This window comes from Monodelphis domestica, chromosome 4 (genome assembly GCF_027887165.1).
Source record: "Monodelphis domestica isolate mMonDom1 chromosome 4, mMonDom1.pri, whole genome shotgun sequence".
Lineage (NCBI taxonomy): Eukaryota > Metazoa > Chordata > Mammalia > Didelphimorphia > Didelphidae > Monodelphis > Monodelphis domestica.
The window spans coordinates 75,455,510-75,481,394 of record NC_077230.1 but is presented as its reverse complement, the minus strand read 5'-3'; the positions used below and the strand labels follow the sequence as shown (position 1 = coordinate 75,481,394).

The 25,885-nt window shown below is 36.4% G+C and overlaps 1 protein-coding gene across 6 annotated transcripts in view; it reads right to left on the bottom strand.

The window, feature by feature from the left end:
• Window positions 1–25,885, bottom strand: part of GRAMD1C (GRAM domain containing 1C) — a 159,977-nt gene that overhangs the window by 47,986 nt on the left and 86,106 nt on the right. For 2 of the 6 annotated variants that reach the window (XM_056793490.1, XM_007493705.3), the window contains 4 exons: window positions 19,104–19,207; window positions 17,716–17,811; window positions 12,973–13,053; window positions 4,475–4,593 (listed from right to left, as the gene is read on the bottom strand). In XM_056793490.1, the coding sequence (XP_056649468.1) occupies window positions 4,475–4,593; window positions 12,973–13,053; window positions 17,716–17,811; window positions 19,104–19,207 (400 nt within the window). Of the gene's footprint in view, window positions 1–4,474; window positions 4,594–6,074; window positions 6,701–7,592; window positions 9,715–12,972; window positions 13,054–17,715; window positions 17,812–19,103; window positions 19,208–23,205; window positions 24,289–25,885 lie in introns of those variants that run through there. The other 4 variants (XM_007493707.3, XM_056793491.1, XM_007493708.3 and 1 more) reach the window with 4 other exon arrangements.

Here is a 25,885-nt window from a genome sequence, read left to right as displayed (position 1 = left end):
GAATGTTTGCTACAAGCAACAGCAGGCAAGTCAGCTTGGCTAGAGCATAAAGTGCTTAAAAGGAAGTAACAGTAATAATAGCCTGGAAAGGTAGCCTGGAACAAGGCTTGAGAAGTGTTTAAGAGCCAAATATTGACATTTATAGTTGATTATAAAGACAAGGAAAAGCCACAAAAGCTTTGAGAGCAGAACACAGTTAGATTAAAGTAGCAGAAAACCAGAACTTGATCCCTAGTCCTCTGACTCGAAATGCAAAGTTCCTTCCACAGTAGCACACACTGCCTTGATTTCTGATTCTAATTCCCCAAGGTATCTCCATCTCAAGTCTGGTCATCCATCTCCATGTGCTCCACATGTACTGATCTTACCTTGTCATCTTTCTGACTTCCCAATCTTTGGCTGGACGCTTTTCCCTTATTTTCCACCACTCTTCACACCCAACTGACTGCTAGATCTTATAAATTTTACTTTATCAATGTTTCTCCCATCCTTCTGTGCCCTCCATTCATGATTCTTATCATCTCTCTCTGGAAACATTAACAGCCATCTGTCTCACTGAACTCCTTGCCTGAAGGCTCCTAGAGCATTTGGAAATGCATTTTTCCACGGCAGCTTAGATCTGACCTCTGAACATGTTACTCCCCTGCTCTAGTGACTCCGTACAGTCTGAGAGAATCTATAGGCAAAAAGAGAAACTCCTCAGTAGGCATTAAAGCCCTCCTACCGTCTAGCACCAATTTATATTCCCAGTCTTACTGGAACATTCATGCATTAGGCTTCAGCCTGGCAACTACCAGCTGTTTCCAGATAGAATCCTGCACTTTGCCACCTCCTTGTATCCCCATAGGTCACCCTGCAAACCTGCAAAGTATTCCCTACACTTCCCTGACTGTTGAAATTCTTCTCTTCTTTTAAAGCCGGTGCTCAGATGTCACCCCCTTCATGAAGTATTCCCTCCTCTCCCTGGCAGAACGTGATCCCCTCTCCTTAAATTTTGTTTTGGCACTATGATTGGATCTTTCCCTTGCCATTATCAAATACTAAGCTGGATCATTCTGTGTATTTATTGTCTTCCAAATGAAATGGAATTTCTTTGAGGGAAGTTACTTTGTTATTCTTCATGTTTATTTGCCCAGTGTCTAATTAGCACCTTACCTTGCACATAAACAAGCATTTGGTAACTGTTTGACAAAAAACACATTATTCTTATGAGATTTCTCTAAAACCTATAGATGATATAAAATTACCGTATCAGTTTCACGAATATACATATTTGTTAAAGGCATATATAGGAACTGGACACTAATTAGCAACACAGAAGCATTTTATTCACAACATATTCACAACCTCAGCCAAGTCAATGGTTGCCCCTTATGTGAGGAGCCCTTCCTGTTGTTCCTGGACTATCACTGATTTTATGTTCTTTTTCTTCATTACTTCCATCCCCAAGAGTCACATTTGGACAAGAGTTTTGAATGCTCAAGATACTAGGACCATTGGGGCTTGAATATAAATACATACCTCCCTCCATAGGGAAAAAATGAGAAAGAACTATACAGTCAGAGGTACACAAGTTCAGAGCTCAGCAGAATATGGAATAAGCAACACTGCCTATTCTAAACCCTTTCTGGTCAAACAATTTGAGCTCTTAGAGACCCTGGAGCTACTGCTCTGCTCAAAGCAGTGCTAATTTCTGTTGCCAAATTCCCTTGGAATAAAGAATATAACTTTTTTAAAAATAAAATTGGGCCTGTGGTTTCCTCAATATAAAAAAATTTCATTGGGCAATCTTCCCTGGTGAACATGAAATTGTTTTAGACATTAATAATCATAAAATTAGGAAGGAATTATTAGAAAATACTAATAAAATTTCTGACAAATATCTATTGGGGAGCTTCCCGGATTCCCTACATATCAGATTCTTTAGCCAACTATTCTAAATTTGAGGAAAGACAGAATCTGGTACTGTTTGAGCACTCAAAAATGATCCAAGTTTGTAGTCTATTTCCCCATTTCAGAAGAGTGTCATGTTTTCTCAGACTCTTTTTCTATCATGAGGCCTAAGGATATAGAAGAGGCATGAATCACTGGGTCACTATGGCCAGAAGACAATGGCAAGTCCCCTTTAGGAATAGGATAGTCATATAAAAACTAATGGTTAGGATTTTTATGGTAGACTAACTTTGGCCCTAAAAATGTCCATTTGTGCATTTTCAAAGAATAAATAGTCATCTCATCCAAGAGGCTAGAATTTCTTTTTTAATCTTAGGTTATGAATAATCTATATATAACAATCATAAGAGCTTAACATTTGCTCTCTCTGGGGAAACGACTTTGACTTGTAAAAAGTCTGTCAGAACATTTTAAAGAGACATATCCTTATTATTTAGAACATAGAATAAAAGTATTAATGAGGTTAGTGAGAAGGATTCCTAGTTTGCCGTGTCTTATAGAATAGTCCAAGTACAAAGATTTGCACCTAATAAATGCAATATTTTTGAAGTAAACAATTAGAAAGAAAAATCTGCAGAACACCTACAGGCAAATATTCCTGAACCATGTGTATTTTAAACCTACGTCTTGAGTTTCATGATTTAGTAAGCGATCAAAAATGCCATATTGGATCAGACCCATGGTCCATACAGTCCAATAATCTATAATGTAAGGTGATATTAAATGGTAGCATTTAATCACAATTGACAATGTCAACCTCCAAAAATTCAGAAATTTACCTCAAAATGGCACTATTGACTCTTAATAGAGACCTATTTATTCTCCATAGGTTTATCAAACTCCTCCTGCAATATGTATTTTAAATATTCATTCACCCACAAAAGAATTACTGAGCACCTGCTATCCATGGGAATTATGCTGGGTACTGAGAAGGATATGAATGTGACTATAGCAAAATGCCTGTCAAAAAGGAAATTATAGGGGGAAGCTGGGTGGCTTAATGGATTGAGAGTCAGGCCTAGAGACGAGAAATCCTAGGTTCAGATCTGGCCTCAGACACTTCCCAGCTGTGTGACCCTGGGCAAGTCACTTAACCCCCATTGTCTAGCCCTTACCTCTCTTCTGCCTTGGAGCCAATACACAGTATTGACTCCACGATGGAAAGTAAGGGTTTAAAAAAAAAGAAGATTATATAGTAGTATGGAAGGAAGACATGCATGGAAGTAAGCATAATACAAAGCAGGAAGTAAAAATAACATAAGATAAATATAAAACAAAGCACTGAGGGGGTTCAGAGGGTTGAGAAATTACTTCTTATTGGGGACAGAGGAGGTGACATTTCATTTGAGCTAGGCCAATGCTGTTGTTGTTGTTCAATCCAACTCTTCATGACCTGGTTTGGGGTTTTCCTGGCAAAGATTCTTGAGTGTTTTGCCATTTCTTTCTCCAGCTCATTTTACAGATGAGGAAACTGAGGCAAAGAGGGTTAAGTGACTTACTCAGTATCATATAATAAGTATCTGAAGCCAGAATTGAACTCGGGTCTTCCGGATACCAGGCCCAGGGCTCTATCTACTTAGCTACCTAGTTGCCTTCAATAAGGCAGTAAATTATCACTCTGTCAAGGTATATGCTATATAAGTTTACTACTGACTGTATAAAGAGGTGCTACTTCTTATATTGACTAAAGCTATTTATTTCAACATCCTAAGGGAGATCCTATGCTGTAACACTGAACAATTGGATAAGCAAGTCTATGTTCATCTAAATCATACTCTTTACAGTTTTGTAAAATTTTAGCACAGTCTTCCCTTAGCGCAAGTATTTACAAGCTCTAGAGAGAGTAAACAGTGCTCATTTTATTTGTAGGAGATTGATACCACTTCCTTTCATCTTCCTCTATTTCATTACATCTATCTTGATTTACAATATCCATCATTGCATAAAACATGGTTTTTGTTTTTTGTTGCCAGTATTGTTCTTGATGAAACCCACTATTTTGCTAGCCTTTTGAGTTATCTAAACAGGTTAGGCTAACATTTCTAAGAACTATTTTAATTTCCAGATTCTTTTGCTGGATTAAAATTGTCAGATCAGAGCCCATCATTCTACATTACTTGACAATAACCCACCCTAACAATTCCTTGCCATTTTTATAACTTCACTCAGTTTTTTGAGAACTTCCTTCCATTTTCCCAGTTTTAATCTTTTACTATTTGTAATCCTTAATATTATTTGCAAAGTTGGGAGATTTTACTATGCATTACTGCTTCAAGATCATTAATTATTTACTAAAGCCAGGTCTTGAATATGACTGGGTTCCATAGATATTTCTTCATATTTTTTGCATATTTTAATTTCCTTAATAAAGCAAATTAAATATATTTCCACCTGATTCCCCATCTGTGACTGCTGCACAAGAGTAGATGATAAATTAGCACATTCTGAACTAGTTTCATTCAAATTAATTAGATTTCACTGTAGTAGTAAATACCTATAGACATTTTAAAATGTTAAATACCTTGGCTGCTCATTGTCTTCAAGTGTCAATGACATGTTTTCCATCTCCTTAGCATTCAGACCAAGCTCAGTGCCATAGCTCTGCTGGACCAACTGCCAGAATTCCTGTTTGGTCAAGCTCTGAAATGACAGGAAAAATCACACCATGCACTGAAAATTAAAATAAGACATTAATACTACCAAAAATAATTTCCTATAATATATGAACTTGCATTATTTTTTTTGGACCCTTACCTTCTGTCTAAGAATCAATACTATGAATTGGTTCCAAGGCAGAAGAATGTTATTAGTTAGGCAATAGAGGGTAAGTGACTTGCCCAGGGTCACACAGCTAGGAAGTTTCTGAGGCCAGATTTGAATCTCAGACCTACCATCTCTAGGCCTGACTCAATCCACAGAGCCACCCAGGTGCCCTCTATTTATTTTTAACTTAAACTTACTAGCACCTTTTGTTTTGATGCAATAGACACTTTACCACCCATTTTACAAAGTTCATCCTCATACAAAAAGTGTATCTGTTTTTAACAGAAAAATTTCCTTTAAATTGGCAATATGTGCTTATATTATATTCATGAAATACAAACTACCAATTTCTACACCTTGACATATTTTCCTTTCCTTGAGAAGACTCAAAAAATAACTGAAATGTTCAGTTTAGATAGGCTAGTAGCCTGAGGTAATCAAATATAGCAAATTAAGAAACTGATACATTATTCAGCAAAACACAATAATTTATGTAGAACTTTACATCCACAAATGGCTTCTTATATTCATTATCTCCTTTGAGAAGAAATACCTTCATATAAATTTTAGGGTGGCAAGGGGTCTTAATTTTCAAAATTATTTATTCATAGACTTTGGCCATCATCTACAAATGTTACATATTGGATGGTATTTTTGTTTACAACTATTACAAAAAAAAGTTTAGGTCATTGTCAAACCAAGGCCCTTGAAGTCACTGTTGGCAAGGCTCTGTCATTCATTCATTCAAAAGACATTTATTGGGCACCTAAGTATATAAAACTGTGGGGGATCTGTGGGTGATACAATGAAGCATTAGCTGTCCTGAGATAATAGAGGTAAAACTGGAGGGAATGTTTCAAGATCAGCTAGTTCTCATTTTACAGATAAGGAAACTGAGGCTCAAAGAGGAAAAGTGAATTGCCCATTGTCACAAAGTAAATAAATGGAAGTACAAAGTAAATAAATGGAAGAGCAGGGCTTCTAAAGTTGAACCTCTTACTTTACAATCAGTGTCTTCCATTTTACAATGAAGCCTCTTAACTTCAAGGAGTTCATCATCTAATGAGATATAAAAGATTTAAACATGCAAAAAAAAATACTAGACACAATCGTAAATTAGTAAACCAAATGAAGTGGAGAGAGTATGTAAAAATATCCCTATGGGCTAGAGTGACCAGAGGAAGTTTGTGGAAAAGATGGGATTGGAATGGTGTCCTAAAAATAGGTAGAATTTGAAAAGGGGAAAATGAGGGAGACCTTTCCAAGAAGGGAAGGGGAAGAAAAGAAATGACATAGAAGAGTACTAGCAAAGACAGGAAGATGGGAACAAAATGGAAATAAGGAAGAAATCAGCCTACCTGGACAAGAGAAATTCTTGCTGCAGAATAAATAGTAGGAGATAAAATTATGGCAGATAGTACAGGGCTTTAAATCCTTTGAATACCATTCCCTAAAATGTGCATCTCTCTTCCTCCATTATTTTCCCTCTTTCCTTTCTTTTTATTGTTGCTTTCTGCCTTCATCCAGTTTAGGTCCATCAGTGCTACCCAGGGGTACTCAGGAACTCAGAACAAATTATTTTCTGACTCCAGCCTGGTATAGGTCAAGTACTTTGCTGATTATCCTACAAAAGATGAAACCTTCATTTTCTTCATTGTAACCCAGGCTTCTATCCCTGTACCTAAATGGAGCAAATATGAATGTAATTCTCCTGACCCATTAGAATCATTTGTGGAATTCTCTTTCAAATACTTACATTCTATGAGGCTATAATTCTCATTTATCTTGTAAGTTGATTCTCCTCAGAGACATTTTTCTTGAAACATTATCACTGCCATAACAGTCAAAAGGGTAGTTGACTTAATATGAAAATGATTTCAAGAAAGGTAAGATTGTAAAAGTACTTTCTGAAACAGTCAGCTTCAAAATAAAATAGACAAAGCTTGAACAAGAGAATGAAACAATAAATGAAACTTAGAAATACTCACTAAAATAGTAAACTGAAATTTACACCAGAATTAAAAAACTAATACCAAAAGCAGTATTTCATATAAGTAATAATGGAAATATTTTAAGCACATGTCTACCTACACATTTCCAGAAAGCAAATGTTTGGCTGTAATGTATATAAGCCGTGTTTGTTTTAGTTCATGGAATAGTACTAGATTTAGAATTAGAAAAATGAGAGGACTTTAGAGTAGTTCTTAATGTGGGGTCTATGAGTTTTATTTTATGTTTTTAAAAACACAATTCTGAGAAGAGGTCTTTCCACTGGCTTCCCCAGACTATCAAAGGTGTCCATGATACAAATAACTTCTGGTTTAAATCTACAATGGGGCTTGGAAATCATCCGGTTCAAATCTTCCAATTTTATGGACCAAGAAACTAAGACTAAGAAAAGTATTCTCTTCCAGCTTTCCCAAGTTCATACAGGTAGTAAGTAGTGAAAATGAAACAGATTCAAGACCAAGGCCTCTACAACAAACTCAGTGTTCCTTTCTATAATTAAATATGAGTTCAGTAGTTATGTGATCTCAGAAAACGCACTAGCATCGGAAGGCTTCAATTTCTTTCTCAGTAAAAATAATAATAATAATAACGGGGATTGGTTTAGACTATTCCTTTCAAGCTTTGGATCCCAAGATTCCATTAATTTAAAATCTCCTGTTTCATTTAAAAGACAATTTTTTTCTTCCATGACATTATCCAGAAGTCACACACAATAGTTATTTATAATACAGTTCCAAATTAAAACTTCAAGCATGAATTTCCTAAATATTTAAATAGACAGTAACAGAATTGCTATCTTTTATCTAAAACTAATATGTATAACCTTAGAAAAAATTTACATTTATAAGGGAAAAAAAAGCATCTACCTTTGAACAAAGGACAGTCTCAATGTTTCACCCAGAGGTTTGTTTAACGATGAGCCACGAAGATATCAGTTAAGTTTCAAAAGTCAGAAGATCAATTTTCGGCGTAGGAAGCTTTGTAATCCAAGTAAGTCACAAAACACTTCAGTTATCACAAGGGCTCCAGACATTTAATGAAAAGCATAAATTTGCTATTTCCAGTCTCCTTATTTTGTCATGGGATGCTTTTATTTATAAAAGACAAGTTCTGGTGTGGTTTTAAGCTTATTTATTTCTAACTTCCTGGTCTGTAGCATCAGCTTTCTCTTCAGGTAGCTGGTATACAGAATTGGAAGTAATACCTCACTCAACTGGTTCCTAAGCCACTCCTACTAGAAGAGGACAGGTAAACAGAGTTTTTTTTTAAAGATACAGTTCCTATTTTTTTTTAGCTGAATTAAACCTCTAGTTTACATTTACACTCTATGTCAAATATTTATTCTAAAAAGATTTAAATTAATATCTGGAATTTAGAAATACCAGAACAATCCCACTTTCCATCTTCTGGATTGTACTATGCAAATCATAGCTGTCTGTTCCCTAACATTTCCATTCAAATCAGATGAAAACATCTATTTATTGCCCAAAATATATTGTTACTTGCTATTTTGTATAACTTCAGTAATAAAAGAATAATTCTTTGTTAATCCCTTTACTTCTATTCTCAGTGTGTATATCTCAGCCTTGAGTAACTGTAAACTGAATGTCAGAAAATAGCAAGAAAAGCAGGCCATACAGGGCGACAATTTAAGTATTTGATAATGCTTGAACAAGTAAAAAGGTCAGAATGTAGCCCGTTAAATAGGAGCTCTGTGCCTTGCAAATAAAGTACGAGTTCCTTCTGCTTTTACAGGCCTCATATATTTTATAGCTTAAAGCAACACAAAATAGTGGAAAGAGGGCTGCACTTATAGATTCAAATCCTGCCCTTGACACACACATCTTCTTAAGCAAAGATGACTCACTTAACCTCTTAGTCTCCCAGGAAACTTTAAAAAATGACAAGTTAGACAAGTTGAAGATTTGCATCAATGGTGAATGTTTCCATACCAAGAATTCCCCAAAACAGTAAATTCACAAGTATATGAACACACAGACGTAAACACACAGAGAAAAAATTACAATCTTCCTTCATTTTTACTTTTTTTTTAAACCGTCATTTTCCATTTTTAAAATGTATGCCTACCTGTAGGCCCACAGAGATTCTCTTCTGACACTTCCAATTTACTAATCATAATTCATTCATTGTTTTTGGGTTGGGGGGGTCCAGAAAAAAAAAGGTAAAGCAAAAATTATAAAGTCTGGCTCATGTTTCAAAATTCATTATGCGAACATTAAAGGAAAAAGATGTATAGACAGCCAATTGTGTCTTTTCTAATACTATTCAAATCCAATCTCAATGAATTCCATTGAGTATCTCTTTTTTGTTCTTTTGGAGCAATGCATATATTATTAGAGAACACATTCTCAGTTTATAGGAGCTAGAAATTAAATAGAATACAAGCCATTTGTTGTAAATTAGCTCTATCTAGAAATGATATGCTTAGACCCGTCTTTAGGAAGATCATTTTGACACCTAAGTGCAGGATGGATTCTAATGGGAAGAGATTTCTGGCAAAGATAGTCCAGATGTGAGATGATAAGGGCCTACGTGAGTGTGATGGCAGTGCTAAAGGAAAGAAGGGGGTATATACAAGAACTGTCACCTGAGAGGGTGAGAGATAGTGGGGAGTCAAGGATGACACCTCAGCTACAATCCTGGGTGACTGGGAAGGTGGCAGTAATGTAGAATGAGGCTGGAAGGCTAGGCTGGGGTCAGGCTTGAACCTAGAAGCAACAGGGAGCTTACCAAGGACAGCAGGGACATGGTTGGACCTATGCTGAAAGAAAATCAGTGGGAAGCAATGTAGAGAATGGACTAAAATGAGAAATGAGTAGGGAGACCAAGTAGGAAGCAGGCCAGTAGTCACTACTAATGGAGAGGGAATAGGACTTCAGTGAAGGTAAAGCAGAGAGAAGGGGATGAGAAGAGAGAGATCTTATAAAGGCAGAGAAGGAAAATTTGATCCAAAACATTATATGCTATGACCAGGTCAGAATTATACCAGGAATATAGGATTGGTTAATATTTTTTAAAACTATCAGCATAATAGGCTATAATAATAAAACAAATAACAAAAATCATATGATTTTATCAATAGATTAAAAAAAACACTTTGGACAAGATACAATATCTATTCCTTCTAAATACAAGAAAACAGGAATCAATGGATCTTGATATGATAAATGGTACCTATCAAAAACCAAGGGCCAGCATTATATGTAATGAGTATAAATTAGAATCCTTTCCTGCATGTGCTGATAAATGTTTGCCAACTGGTTTTCCAAAATGTAGGATACACTTTAAAAATAAATAAATGAATGAATAAGTAAATAAACAAATAAATAAATGAATGAAGAAAGAAAGAAAGAAAGAAAGAAAGAAAGAAAGAAAGAAAGAAAGACCGTTACCTTCTGCCTTAGAATCAATATTAAGTATTCAATAAGGATAAAGCAATTGGGGTTAAGTGACTTGCCCAGGGTCACACAGCTAGGCTGTGTCTGAGGTCAAATTTGAACCCAAGACTTTCTCTATATAGGCCTGGCTCTCTATCCACTTAGAACTCAGCTGCCCCCAGGATGCACTTTTAAGTTGAATCTCGATCATTAACACTTTGTCCATCATCTTCTTAAATCTGGACAATCAGTAAAAACAATAAATCAGATTCCTTTTTCATAAAGATTGCTGATTTCTAATATGATTATTGTAACCAAGGAATAATGTTCTAAATTGACTAAATAAATTAATTTTTTTTAAAAAGGGAAAAAAATGAAGATTGCTGATTTCTGAGGCGTTTACACACTGAATGATCACACTAAAAATTTATCCACTGGCTATGACTCCAAAAATCCCTGGGTCTGTCCAGTAAAATCAGTAGTAAAGTAAGGATATTCTTATTTTGGAATAGTAGCAGAATTCCTAAGTATAGCACTAAGTCAAGAAAAAAATCTGAGGTAATTGTCATAGGAAGGAAGAAAAATTGTCTTTTTTTAATAGATGATATTATGGTTTCCTTAAAGAATCAATGAAGAAATTAGTTGAAACAATAACTCTAGCCAAGTTGTAGGATATAAAGTAAATCCACATAAATATCATTCACATTTTTATGTATAATCAACAAAACCCAGAAAGCAGAGATAAGAAGAATGCCATTTAAAATAATCATAGAATGTATAAAATACTTGAGAATCTACCTGCCAAGACAGAGGAATTATGAAAATATATAAAATAGTCTTTACAGAAGAAATCCAAGCCATTAATAGTCATGTGAAAAAAGTTCTAAATCATTAATAATCAGAGAAATGCAAATTAAGGAACCCTCTGAGGTTCCACCTCACATCCACCAAATCGACAAAGTTGACAAAAAAAGGGCTCTGGGGGGACAGCTGGGTGACTCAGTGGATTGAGGGCCAGGCCTAGAGATGGGAGGTCCTGGGTTCAAATCTGACCTCAGACACTTCCCAGCTGTGTGACCCTGGGCAAGTCACTTGACCCCCATTGCCTAGCCCTTACCATGTCTGTCTTGGAGCCAATACATAGTATTGACTCCAAGATGGAAGGTAAGGGTTTAAAAAAAAAAGGCTCTGGGAAAATAGGTCTATTAATGCATTGCTGGTGGTGTTTTGAACCAGTCTAACCTTTCTAAAAAACAATTTGGAACCATGCCTTAAAATTCACAAAACAAAGACATCCTTTAGGTTGTCCCCCATACCTAGAAGGTTCTCCTTGGTCATTTCTACTTATTGGCTTCCCCAATCTTCTTCCCAGGTTCAGCAAAAATTTCACAATCTACTGGAAGCTTTTCTCCATCCCCTTTCATTCTAGAGCCTTGTTTCCATACATTATTTCCAATGTAGGCTATATAAAGCTTACCTGCTCAGACAAGTTTGCATGTCATCTCCCTCATCAAACTGGGAAAGAATGCCTCTCTCTGTATTCCTAGTGTGTAGCAAGCACAGTGCCTAGCACATAGTAGGTGCTCAATAAATGTTGACTGACTACCACTACAAAGGCTATACCCTAAAGAGATCAGAGAAAGAAAAGGATCCATGTGTGCAAAAATATTTAGAGCAACTGTTTTGTAAGAACAAAGAAGTAGAAACTGAGGGAGTACCTATCCACCACGGAATAGCTGATCATATTACAGCACCTGAATGCAATAGAATATTTTTGTGCTAGTAGAAGTGATGAAGCGGATTTCAAAGACTCCTAGACTTGTATGAACTGATGCAAACCAAAGTAAGCAAAAATGGAGAACAATTTATATAATAACAACATTATGAAGACAAACAACTTTGAAAGATTAAAGAACTCTGACCAACCAAGGAGAGAAAAAGAAATGGAGGCAACAAACAAAGATAAATTCTAAGTGTTTGGATGATAAAGGGAGGGCAAAATACAGAACAACTGCTTGAGTGGATGGAAGGACCTACGGCTGTTTAAGGACTGGAGAGAACTGGGTTTTGTTGGAAAGCAGCAGGCGAGGAACCAAAGGACTGTGAGAGGCTGAAGTTTAGGCAAAGAAATATCCTGTGAGAAATCAAATTGCTAGAGAAAATGGGATGGGAGCATATCAAAGGTACAGAATACATAAGTAATGAAATGTATTGTTTAAATGAATTCTCTGGTGATTTTTTCTTTCTTTTGATTTCAACTCTTGTTGACAAATATTCTGAAGTGTATTGTACACTTTCTTGTCTAGGAAAATGGAGTACATTGAATATGATTTAATCTTTCTTTGATGACTGAGGTTCATGTAGTATCTCAGGGTCATTCTGAACATCAATAATTGTTATACATTTTATACCATAAATATAATGAATACAAGAAATGAAGGACTAAATTTTCAATAAACCCATTATATATCCTGGAAGTTGATCTTTTAAAACTCCCTCCTATAAACTTATTTTGTCATATAGGAAAAAATTGCAAATACATGGTAACTCAATCATTTCTTATTATCCTCCTTTTAGTGTTCAAAATACTGTCATGCAAAAAGGAAAATATTGAGGTAAGATGAAATTTCTTTAATACTAATAATAATGACATAATATTCAGAACTTAAATTCTGTATAAACATTAGAAATTACTAACCTATGGCATTGATAATTCAGAGTTAGCAAGTACTAGAATTATGTTCTTTTGAGATTAGGCCAGTAAGGAAATCATATAAATCTCTTCAATTCTAATACTCTCCAGTTAAAAACCTGAAGGTTGGTAATCACCTCCCACCTAAAATCTTACCTTGTCTAGTAACACATTCTGCCACAATCTGAAGATACTGAGGTAACTTCTATCTCTGGCGCCAAAGGACGTAAAAAAAAACTGTATGAAAAATAATAGTAGGACTTCAGTATCGTAAAAAGCAAAAGGGAAGCATCTGTCACAAAAGTATACTGGGGGAAAAAGAAGAAAAGCACTTACTGGGACTTTCTTTGATCTAAGGATATTATTGCTAGAATTCATTACTACTAACTATAAATTATTTATAAGCCTTATTGTATCGAAAGAAAAGAGTCTGTATATATAGACACTAGAATGAAAAAAGATCCTTTCACATAATTTACTTAAGTATACTTTCTATTGTAAACATGGCTTTAATCATGTTTTACTAAGAAACAATTACATACTTTATGTTTATCCCCATTTTAATAAAAAGACACTAAATACAGAAATGGAAAAAACTTCCATAAAAAATATTCTTGCTTTATTTCTGCCTTATGGGCCTAGTATGACCATGGAATAAAACAGAAATGCAAAAAATTGGTGGAATGTCATTTAGATATCAAAATTGTATAATTCGTTTACATTAGTCATATGACTTCTTATACACAATATATCCCCAAATGCCTAGTACTTCTGCTACTTACATATGAAAACCTACATATCAAATTGAAACTGGATTTTCCAATTTAATGATGCAAAATAAAAATGGCATTTCACTTTCTTAGGGCATACTATAATGTGTGCTTGCTTCTAGAAACAATTTTTTCTTAGAATTCAATTAATATTTGCAAAGCAGTATTTTTAATAGGCCAGTTATAAAAAGTAACAGATGTCAGCACTAGAATTATACTACTTCATTTATATATAAAACAGGTAGTACAAATTCCTCTTAAATCACATAATCAATGGCATCATTTATCATTAAAAGGGAGTTATCTTTAAGAGTATGAGAGTTCAGTTTTTCCTTCCCCATTTAATTCTTGGTTTATCAAATGATATGTCAAAATCCAGAGCTGTAACTAGGAATTATTTTACCTCAGGCAAAAAAAAATTGATCAGAAAGCAGCAGTTCAGAGAGAGGATTGTGTGACAATGAATATAATTCACATAGTGAGAGAAGGCAAGCAACTCTTCCTCTGGGGAATTTGGCCTATGCCTCTAACAGTTGGGGGGCAAGGGGTAAAGGTAGCCCAGGAAAGGGATATAATTTTGGGAGATTCTTGGTATAGTAGTCTCTATACTGGCATGTCTCCCAAATATCTACAGTCACCCCTACCTAGTTATGGCTCTGTCAAAATATTAATACTTTGGATTTGTAAAAGATTTTTACTTGAAATTCTCAAATAGTTATTCTCAAACTAAGCCAAAATTCTGTTCTAACACTATTAAAATGCTTTCCCCCCATCTAAATGGCTGGAAATAACATAGGCTATATAATATAGGAAACAATGGTAATATGCTGACACAGCTTCTTTTTTCTTAGCCCAGGTAGTTTTGCCTTCTGTTCTCTAACAACAATCTTAAAACTATATTCCAGAGTTACTGATAGATTACTAAAACTTATGCGCACACCTAAACTATCTTATTTAGCCTCTTAACTGCACTTCAAATCCCCTCTTTAATAATTTTTATCCTCAAGCCCAGACACACATCACTAACCCTCATCAATCCCAAAGGTGACCCCCAACCCCATTTAATTTAATTCAACCAACACTGAGTGATTACCTAATATATGCTAGGAATGGGGTCACAAAAACAGAAATCAAGATCCTTAGGTGGAGTGAGAGGGATTGGGAAAAGGGGCAGAACTCAGATAACTGGATGAGAGTGTGATCACTAACACATGGAAGAAGTAGGGAAAAGGCCCCCTTAATAAAAGAGTCACAGTTCCCAGACAAATTGCGCGTCAGCTAGGGAAGGGGTGGCAGGGGGGAGGTGGGGTAGGAAAAGAAAATGATCTGTTTCCAATGAATAATGTATGAAAATGACCAAATAAAATAATGTTTTAAAAACTAAAAACAAAAAATAAATAAAATTAAAAAATAAAAGAGTCACAGAGACTTGAAGGAAAGAAAGAATGTTAAGAGATTAGGAAGAATGAATTCAAAGTACAGGTTATGTTCTACAAGAATTTCCTCCTGTAGAGTCCTGCTTGCCTCCTTGGAATAGAGGAAATGTTAAATAGAGACAAATCCCATCCTCTGTCTACAACTTCATTTAGAAAAATGATTAACTTTTTTGGTCAAACTAATCTAAGGCAAGCAACTTCTAACAGTCCATGAATACATTTGGTCCAACAATTACCTCCTTCCATATATATATATATAAAAATATATATATAAAAAAAAATATATATATATATATATATATATTCCATCCTGAACCCAGGAAAGGCAATCAGCCTTTCCTCAATGGAAGAGTAACAATTTAATAATTGAGGATTCTTTCTTCCTAAAGGTGAATGAATGAATGAATGAATGAATGAATGAATGTGTATTACAGGACTGTTTAACCCATGAGCCTCTCTATCATGGCACTTTCTTAATCTTGGTCTACATCTTGTTACTTTTTAAGACATACCACCCCATCTGTTTATGTAGGCTGAAGACCAGAGTCAGTCCTAGCAGCAAATCCAGGAAACAGGAATGAGCAACACTCAGGTTATAGAATCAAGTGTCCATATTCTTTGGTGAAAAATATCATTAAAAAATTCAGATGAATAAAGAACAGCTTAAAAATAATTACAATAATAACTGTGATGGTGTCATGTTACCCTTCTCTGTCATTCAATTCTTTGTGCACTGGGGTTTATATAAGCAAAGATTTAGAGCTAGAAGGGAAATTATCTAATCACTTCATTCTAGCTTGGATATTATCTAGTCTAACTACTTCATTTTGCAGATAACTAAATGGAGGCCCAGTGAGTTGAATTAACTTGCCCAACAGGTAGTTAGTCAAAGATTCAGAAATAGAATTTGGGTTCAGTGGCCCAAAGCTCAGTATATTTTCCTTTGCCTCACATTGCCTTAAATATTGCCCAGTCATACAATCACAGACTCTTAAGAGCTGGAAGAGAATTCAGAGAACATCTTATCCAACTTATACCTGAATAAGAATTACTCTGCACTGGAACTTGGCATTCAAAGGCCTCTGTTGAAATCCCGACTCCTTCCTTTACCCTCTATGGAACATTAAGCAAATTATTTAATGGAATGGAAAAGCTTACTAATTAGATGCTGATTTAAGCATCTAAGTGTCCCAAGCACAGTGCTAAGCTCTGAACATACAAAATACAAATACAAAATAAGTGGGGGCATTGAGGTGGTTAAGTGGTTTAAGAGGCTGACCTAAAGCCAAGAGGTTTTGGGTTCAAATCTGACTTCAGATACTTCCTAGCTATGTGACCCTGGATCAGTTGCTTAATCCTCATTGCCTAGCCCTTACCAATCTTCTGCCATGGAATCAATACAGATATTGATTCTAAGACAGAAAGGGGAAGGGTTTCATTTTTAAAGAGAAAGAAAGAAAGACAACCTCTACATTCAAGGAACTTGCATTCTAATTGGGAGGTAGTGGGTAGGGAGAGTCCATGTTTATGTTTAATTCATGGGATCTGGAAAAGTCAGATAGTATTTAGGAAGGGCAAGTAGCATGGCAGATGGTGAGGCCTAGAGGACCTTAGGAGATAGTTCCCTTCCAAGAAGACAGTGAGTTCTGGGATACCTCCAGGAAAGGTAAATATTTGGAGATGAGCATCCAATGAATAGTGAGTGATTCTTGCATGGTAATCAGGCTCTGGGGCCTGTTTTGGGAAGGCATTAAACTGGTTTTCCTTAGGGGAAGCAGATGTTATCCACTGATGAGTTAGGGCACAGAAAAGGAAGATCCCCAGCTCCCTGACACAGGAATGGTGTAAGTAATGAGTCGTCTAAATTGTTTCTTTATGATGGAGTCAGACCAGATGGACTCTTAAGAAGTCTATGACTGGTATGTTCCAATGAAAATCCAAAGCAAATTATTCATTTTTTCCTTAATACTTATGAAGCAACAATTTAAAAAAATCACAAAAGTATGAGAAGAAACTGGACATTTGATTTCAAAGTTACAGGAGATTTCCATGAAAGAAATTCCTTCTAGAAATGCATAGCACCACCACCTTCTCTACAACTTCTGGCCTTAGAGAACTGCTGTGAGCACTAAGATGTTAAGTGATTTACTTTCGGTCACACAGTCAAGCGTATGTTTAAGAGGCTGTTCCTGCCTCTGAGGCTGGTTCTCTATTTGCTCTGGCAGCCCGCCCCTCCAAGTATAAGGAATATGACTACTCCATCAAAAAGTCTAAACTGTAGAATAGAACACTATTTACTAAGAACTATATCAGGATGACCTGGGTCAAGACCCACCTCTATAACATCCTACCTAAGTGAACCTCATTCAGCAAGTCACTTATCCTCCCAGGGCCTCAGGTAACTCTCTAAGACTATAAACTGCAAAAGAGCTATGGATCTTGATCTGCAGATGGAGTTTCCTTACTAGAAGTTCTGCAAACCAAGGAAGCCAAAGATCTGTACCCACTTATTTCTAACAGCATGCAATTCTCTTAGTTGTCAACATTAATTAGAAACTCTTTAATGAACAATGAGCCTAAATTCAAAGAGATCAATAGCAGTAGTTGGTTTTATAAATTCTCAAAAAACACTTTCAAATGAATAGGCAAGAAAAAGAGAGAATATGTATAAGGATTTGCATAGGCTGTTGAACCTTTTCACTCTCTGTAATGATCTGAATGGCATTTGGAATGAGTCGAGCAGTCTTCTCTTTGGTCATAAAGGTTATGTCCTTCAAAGCAATGGAAATCTAAAACATACAAAAAATTCCAGGGCATCAAAATGCATTATAGAACAAAATACATACACTAAACTTTTTATTTAACATTAGCCTAATGGTCAATATTTAAGCAAAATAAACTTACAAAGCATTAATAAACAGATATTCTCTGAAACACAGTATCCTTTTAAGTATCTCTCCTATAACCAGTTCTCTATTTCTGACATTAAATGACATATAAAAAGACATGTGGATGTTCATATCCTGAATTAATATATAAACAAGCAAACTGATAGCAGACAGTCTACCACATAAGACATCTTTTTGGCACTGCCATCAGGAAAAATGCACTAAGCTTATTTCAGCTGAAAATTCATTATTAGTTCTTAACTAAATATGCAAATTGAGCATAAAAATATCAAGTGAAAAAAGAAAATGTTAAAGAAATATAATGCTAAGTTTTTATGACTGCATGCACATTCGTGTATACAAAAATAAACATTTCTATGGGTCAAATGTATCTTTACATTCCAAAATATTTCATATATCATAGGAAAGATTCTTCTACATTCTGTACCTCCCTATGGATTGTGTATCTCACTTCCCTTAAATAGTGCACCTCCAAAATAATGTTGGTCCTAAATAAAAAAAGTCTTTAGATATAGAAACTGTGACAAGTAAAAATGTGTTACATTTCTGTGGGCCAAGGACCCTTTTAATTATATTTTCCAGTTGAAAGCTACTAAAATTAGACTTAATCCTCAAAATTGGTCCATAAAATCTATATTGATTTAATCAAGGCTTTTGATTAGGTCTTGCACAACAAACAGAAAAATAGGCCACATAACTACGGAATGAATCAACACTGAGCTGGGGTCAATTGCAGATAGTAGTTATCAATGATCAGTGTTGATTTCTGTGTATATATGTAAATGTAGGGGAATAAAATAAATCACTTCTCTGACTCTCTTCCATACAGTATAACTCATTACATCCTCAATATAGTTGATGTGATAGATTCTGTTATCCTTTCATTTTCAGTTGATAGGAATCTACAAAACCCTAATGATTTTTGCTCTGACTTTGAAATGAAATAAAAAAATAAGAGGAATGAAATATGTTTTGGGGGAACCTCCTCCAAGTTAATATAAGCAATAAGGGACCTGACACGGTTTTAAATAGTAAGATTTAACATGATTAGTATAGTGAGCCAATACTGCACCACCTAGGTGACCAACAACCTTCCCATTTGCTATTTGAAGTTATGATACCAGGTTTCTCAGATAATTGTTTTAAGACATTGAAATCAGAATATGTCTTACTGTGGTTTCCCATCTAAAGATGTTGCTATGGAAACAGAGCCAGTTTTCTGAAAGGTAGAGGCGTCCCTGAAGCAGAATGTCCTTCTGAAGAGCACAGGCATAATCTGAACATACAAAGATAAGAAAGGAGTTGATCCAAAAACCTAGCAGCAACTTGAAAAAAATATAGGGTCTCTCAAAATACAAAGTCATGATTACCACTTGTAGATGGAAAAAAAAGCTATAGAGAAAATCATCACAGTTAAACCTCTACCTCTGCAATAACAGCCAGAAGAATCAGGGGTGAATACCAATGAGCATTTGACATTCTCAACAAGAATTTTACTGTATATCCCACAGAGAAACAAATAAATGATTTTTTTTTTAATTTTAAGGTCTAGGATTTTTCTATTTTCCTAATATGAGAATTCATTCCTAGATTATCTCTGCTGATGAGAAAATGGGTTGATATGAGTAATCTTATTTAACCATTGAATTCTAAAATATAAAAAAAGATTTTTTTAAACAGCCTTCCAAATCCAAAAGTACCCCAAAACCAAAAATCAAATTATATTAAATTGGCAAGTAAATACTCTGATAATGGCATATAATCAAGCAAAATAAATGTTACAAAGAAAAGCAAATTAGTTATTCCTATGAATTTTGACAGCAAAATAGACTGTAAGAGGAATGCCTCTCAAATCCTCAAGCAAAAAGAATCCTATAAAATAATGAAGCAGACAGGTTATTCATTTAGCATACATAACTACTCTTTGGTGAAGAATGCAATTGGTGGCCACAATGAAGCTGACTGCAATTTTTATTCAAAACATTGAAACTTTTTATTAATTTGGCTTAAATTATTCAGAATTCTTAAAGTATTTATTTAAACAACATGATTTTGGTTGACGGTCTTTTCATAAAGGCATTACCTAAGTGCTAGGCAATAGTACTTTTTATTTGTTTTTTAAAAGCCCTTACCTTCTGTGGTTAAAATCAATATTATGTATTTGTTCCAAGGGAAAAGAAAGTTAAGGGCTAGGCAATGGGGGTTAAGTGACTTGCCAAGGGTCACATAGCTAGGAAGTATCTGAGGCAAGATTTGAACACAGGCCTGGCTCTTTATCCACTGAGCCACCTAGCTGCTACTACCCTAGTACTTTTTAAAATGGCTACAGCCAAAGCATCCAATATCAGATACCAAACAGTAAGTCAGTATGACAAATAGTTCTTGAGTACTAACTGTATGCAAGGTGCTGAGTTAAGTATTTAACTAAGCATATGATTCAGTATTTAAGACTTTAATGTTGCATTATCTTGCTTTAAAGAAAGATGACATCTTTCTTTTATCCATGACAGCAAAAGATTCATTTTCAAATCTTAGACTCATCTCAAAAGACAAATATATAACAAAATAAGCAGAATATTTAAGAACCAGAAAGATCCTACCTGACCAGACATTTTAATAATAGATTGTCTAATAAAATGAAATAATTATTTCTACATTTCTCTATGAAATTAACATAATGTCAATATCATTTGATTCATCAAAAAAAGCCCTAAAAGATTATCAAATAAATGGCTGAGTTATACATGTCAGTTTTAAAAGCTTTTCATTTCATAATAAACATTTGTAGGCTACATATCAAATAAATGACTAAGTTTTTCACATTTCAGTTTTAAAAGCTTTCCATTTTATAAGCTTTTATAAAAGTCAGAATTAGAAATATTAGAAAGTACTAAAGGAACTATCCATTGGATGCAATAGTTTAAAACCCAATCTTTTGATGCCAAATGGTCACTTTCCAACATGTTTAGCAACAGGTTTTTAAAAAGCTGTTTTAATCAATCATTCAATCAACAATAATTTATTACAGGCCTATTCAAGCTACTATGCTACATCTAGGAGGGATACAAATGCAAATTTGTCTCAAAAATACATTTAGAGATGGAAAGGACCCTATAGGTCATCTAGTCTAATACCCACCTTTTATATGGGAGGAACTGAGAACTAGATATAGTAAGTGACTTGCCCAAAGTCACCAAGTAATAAATAGGGAATGTATTTGAGCCCAGGACTGCTGTCTCCAAAGTACTCTTTTCACTGTACCACAATGTCTCACAGATAAATAAAGGTAAATATACAAAATAAGTACAGTAATTAGAGAAGCATCTACAACTGAGGGAGATTAGGAAAGGCTTCTTGAAAATGAATGGCCTTTCAGTTGAGTCTTGAAGAAGGAGTCAAGGGAAAGAGGAAAAAAGGGAGAGCCCTGCATTTTGGGAATAGACTATCCTATGAAAAGGTAAAGAGGTACCTTTTCACAAAAAACATTCACTATCGATGTTACATAATCTCAACTGGGCCCCTGGTGTGGAAGTAGTAGCAAGAGAGCCAGCAGCAGCTGCTGCTTTGACTCCAGGTACCATCTCTGTTCTCTTTGTCACAGAAAGTTCTTGGGATTTTGACCACTGTTCATACTTTTTTCCTTACCTCTCATTAGATTTTGGCTTCCCTTCCCTCTAGGACTAAAAAAGATACTCTCTTTTCCAGGTGCAGTCAGAGACCTGTGACTTTTTATCTTTCATAAGACAGTGACTGGGGTAGCTGGGTCGCCTAGTGGGTAGAGTGCCAGGTCTGGTTTCAAATTTGGCCTCAGACACTTCCAAGCTGTGCAACCCTGGGCAAGTTACTTAACCCCAATTGCCTAACCTTCACTGCTCTTCTGCCTTAAAAGAATCAATACACTAAATTAATCAATTAAATAAAATTTTATAAAAAGAATTAATACACAGCCAGAAGATAAGGGCTAAAAAAAATTTTTTTAAAGACAGTGATCTTCATTTTCCCACTACATATGGATATGGATGTTGTTTCTTTTCTTGGAGCCCACTAAATATATGAAGGGACGAATTAAATAAGTTATACACATATATAGTTCATATAAGCTGTTCACTGAACAATTTCAGTTTACCATTCTGAATTGTGATTATAAAGTTAATGACATTATTTACAAACAAAAATACCAAAAGAATGTACCATACATACAAATGATTTAACAGAATGCTAGACTTGAAGAACTGGGTTGGAATCCTACATTAAGCATTTAATGAGCTAAGTGACCAAAGGCAAGTCACTGGATTATTATGAGGATCAATGAGATGATGTAGGTAAAATAGTTTGCAAAACATCAAGAACCATGAGCATACATATCAACTATCATCAGCATAACTAAGTTGTAGTCACTTTGGAAAATTTATTCTAATGAGGTTAATGTCATTACACAAAACATTTTTTGTTTCCTCTTTAAAAATAGTCTTCAGATATGGCCTAGAAGCCACATGTTTTAAAAATATAACTTTTTAACCATGCCTTGTTTTAACCAAAAATAGCATTATTCAGCTTGATGATGCTTTGTATTCCCCAGATTTTTGGCCATTAAAAAAAATCAAATTCCCATATAAGATGATCATTTGCCATCAGTCATATCACATATTCAAAAGAATATCCTTCTAACTTTGAAGGCAATTCCTCAAGAGGCACTTCAGAAGTATTTTAAGCAACTGCAGCATCAGTGGAATAAATACCTGCCCTCCCAACGTGACTACTTTAAATAACAATACTGATTATACACCCAGGAGTTTTGCAGATTATTTATATATCCCTTTAAGGTTTGTAAGTGGTCTGCATATATTTTCTCACTTTATCTTTACAAAAGTCCCACATGTACACATATTTAATTTTTAAAACCATTATTAAAATTATACACCATTTGTAGAAGACTGAACTAGGTGGGGGGGGAGGGGGGAGTTACAGAGCTGGGGCAAGACATGGTCTGTGCCCTCATGGAGCTTCTGCCCAACAATGGGCAACAACAGCTATAAACAATTCCTCTGTCATCCTGTAGGCTCACTCCCCCTAACCTGCCCCAAGGCCAGGGTCTTAGAGGGGCAGGGCAGCTGCTTCTGTTCCCTAGGTTAGTACTTACAAAGGTATTTATTTCCTCAAACAGCCCCTCAAGAACAGTGTTTCTTCTACTTGTGGTGATTCCCCTCAAAGTAGGAGCATGCTCCCCCCACAAACAGACACAGAGCCCAAGGGAAATAATGGGAATTAACTCACAGTTCAACGATCCTGAGACCCATCTACAGGGAACACCCCTGTTCAAGCCTCACAAGGGGCCCTGCCAGGGCCTTTCTTTTCTCCAGACCTCACAGAGTCCTTCCCTGTGCAGTGGGGCAAAGGTATCAGTACAAGAAGAGCTCCTTCCAGGCTGCACTGGGGCCCCAAAAGCCTCAGAGCTGGCTGCTGTTCTCTCTGCTGCCAGGAGAGCTTCTGTCAGACGATTCTGGGCAGCTGGCCCAGCTCCTCAGGTGTGGCATCTCAGTCCAGGACTCTCTGGGCTGCTCACCAGGATGTCACAGTGATTCATCACCTTCAGACACTAGCATGCCTCAGCTGTATTTATCTCCTTCCAGCTAGGATGGTAACCCATGAGAACTGGAAGAAGCCATTCTCCGAATTCCCTCAGAGTCTGAGGCAGGTGGCATGTAGGCAGGAGAGGGCTGATATTTTCTCTCGATGAGGGACCCCAACGTAACTTATGATGCTGACAGACGATTCTGGCTGCATCCTCTGCAGAAAAGGGGGCTAGGGATGAGGGTTTGAAGCAGTCTGTGCCCAGGAGTGAGTTCACGGTTTGGTTGACCATTTCTTATTTAGTTGAACTACGGAATACTTCTAAGGTGTGGACTCCTTCCTTTGCATTTCCAGGACTCCATGGCTACTCCAAACCTTCAATCCCATCAACTAAACAGGAAGTGCCCTGACACTAAGATACCAAGTGACCTGTGATTATTACATAAAAGAAGTAAAATAAACAGCTGGGGAAGATGCTGGTAAAATATGGCACTTGGAATTCTGGACTAGAGTAGAAGAAACAGGAATGGTGATCTTGGCCTGGATTGGAAACTACTCAGAGTCAAAAAACTGAAAAGAAGGGATGCTCAGTATTTCACAGAGGACAATACCCAGGAAGAAAGGCAGTAAAAACAGTGATTCTCTACAAGTCTGAGAAATAAACAGAGTGACCATGACTAGACTATGGTAATGAGAAGATACAATTCATTTTTTTAAAATATGGATTAGATAGAAGCATGGTAGAGCAAAAAAGCCTCCAAGGTTTCTTTCAACTCCATAATTCTTCTGCACCTCCAAAGGACCTAGCTAGCACTATACTAATTAAATAGTAGGCATACAATCAACACTTATTGATTGACAATAAACCTCTTCTAAGGGAGTGCTTTGGTTAAACATGTCGGCAACATACTGAAAAATGGACAACAGCAAGATCTTTAGGCAAAGCCAATAAGGAGGCTTGCTGGCACAATGAAGGAAAGAAGTGATGAGGGCCTTAACTAAAGTGGTAACTATGGATCCAGAAGAAGGTGTATCCAGTGGTGGGTTCGCTGAGTGATCCCTCTTCTGGTAAGCGTGTTTCACTTAAGGCTGTGATGTCGATGTTATATTGCGCCAGTTCTTTACCAATTAGAGCTGTTCTTCTCTCAGGTTTTGGGGTAATTCTCTCTGTCAAGTAATGTCCTGATGTTCCATGCTCCTAGTAGGAGTTTCTTTGTATTTTTTTTTTATTTCGACCGCTTAAAGGGATGACCCGCCAGCCGCGGTGTGCTGTCCGGGTGTTTGTAGGGCAGGCAATGTTTGGGACACCTTTTCTAGTCCCCTCCCTTGATTAGGGTGAGCAGTGCTGTCCTAGAGAGGGCTGCTCAGTCGCCCAGGATGCTGCTGAACATCCCTGCTGCCCACAGGGCCGAGCGACCACTGGTCCGTGGGCCGCCTACGTGCAGGATCGTGACTACAACTGCCAGTGGTCACCTCTACCTGTTGCTTCGCCCCTCCCCCATCACTGCAGGTCTTGAAGAGGGTGGACGGGGTCAGGATAGATGAGTGTGCACAAAGACACTTGTGCGTGAAGATTTAAGTGGAAGAGTCGATGCACAGAGACAGTCCCCCTCTCTCGGTGTTGGAAGCCTGGGTCCATTGGCACGAAAAGTCATTACACCTGGAGACTTCCTCAGCTGCATTGGATGGCCGTGTTGTCTTTTGTGCTCCAACATGCCCTAAGCACTCCACAGTGCTTTGCTGCATCGCCCTCTCAGCCGTTGAACCTTCTTACTGGTTTCTTCCGTCTGTTCAGCCCAGTCTTCACATGCTGGGTGAGCAAAGCCCTGGTTCACCAGGCGTCCACGACGACCCGATGGCTACCCTCACAAGGTTTAGCCGGCCCGTTGAAGCCATTGCCCGGGGTGTGGCCGCTGCCTCATGCTAGCAGCTACTGGGAGCCACAAGTGAGAGCTGGGTGTCAGGTGGGGGTCAGAGGCTGGAGAGCTGCCCTAGGAGGGCACGATAAGCCCTCCATACCAGAGATACTACCCCTCCCTGAGCACCCCATACACCCCGGAAAGATGGTACCTCCTTAATAATAACTATGTCCTTGCTACTCTGTACCTACAAAGCTTTCATTCTATCCAAAGTCTTCAACAACTTTAAGTATATTGAATTAAAATAATCAGATGAATAATTAGGATAATAAGATGAAACTAGCCCTGAAAAAAATGGAAAGAATGCCCCAAGCTGTAATGGAATTTCTCTAAACAGAAAACAACCATTGGCTGGAATACACAAAAATGAAACATATCTTGTAATTTAAAAAAAAAAACATATTAAGATCATGTCAAACAAGAATACATTTTTTATAGTAAAACACATGCTTAAATTGAACATT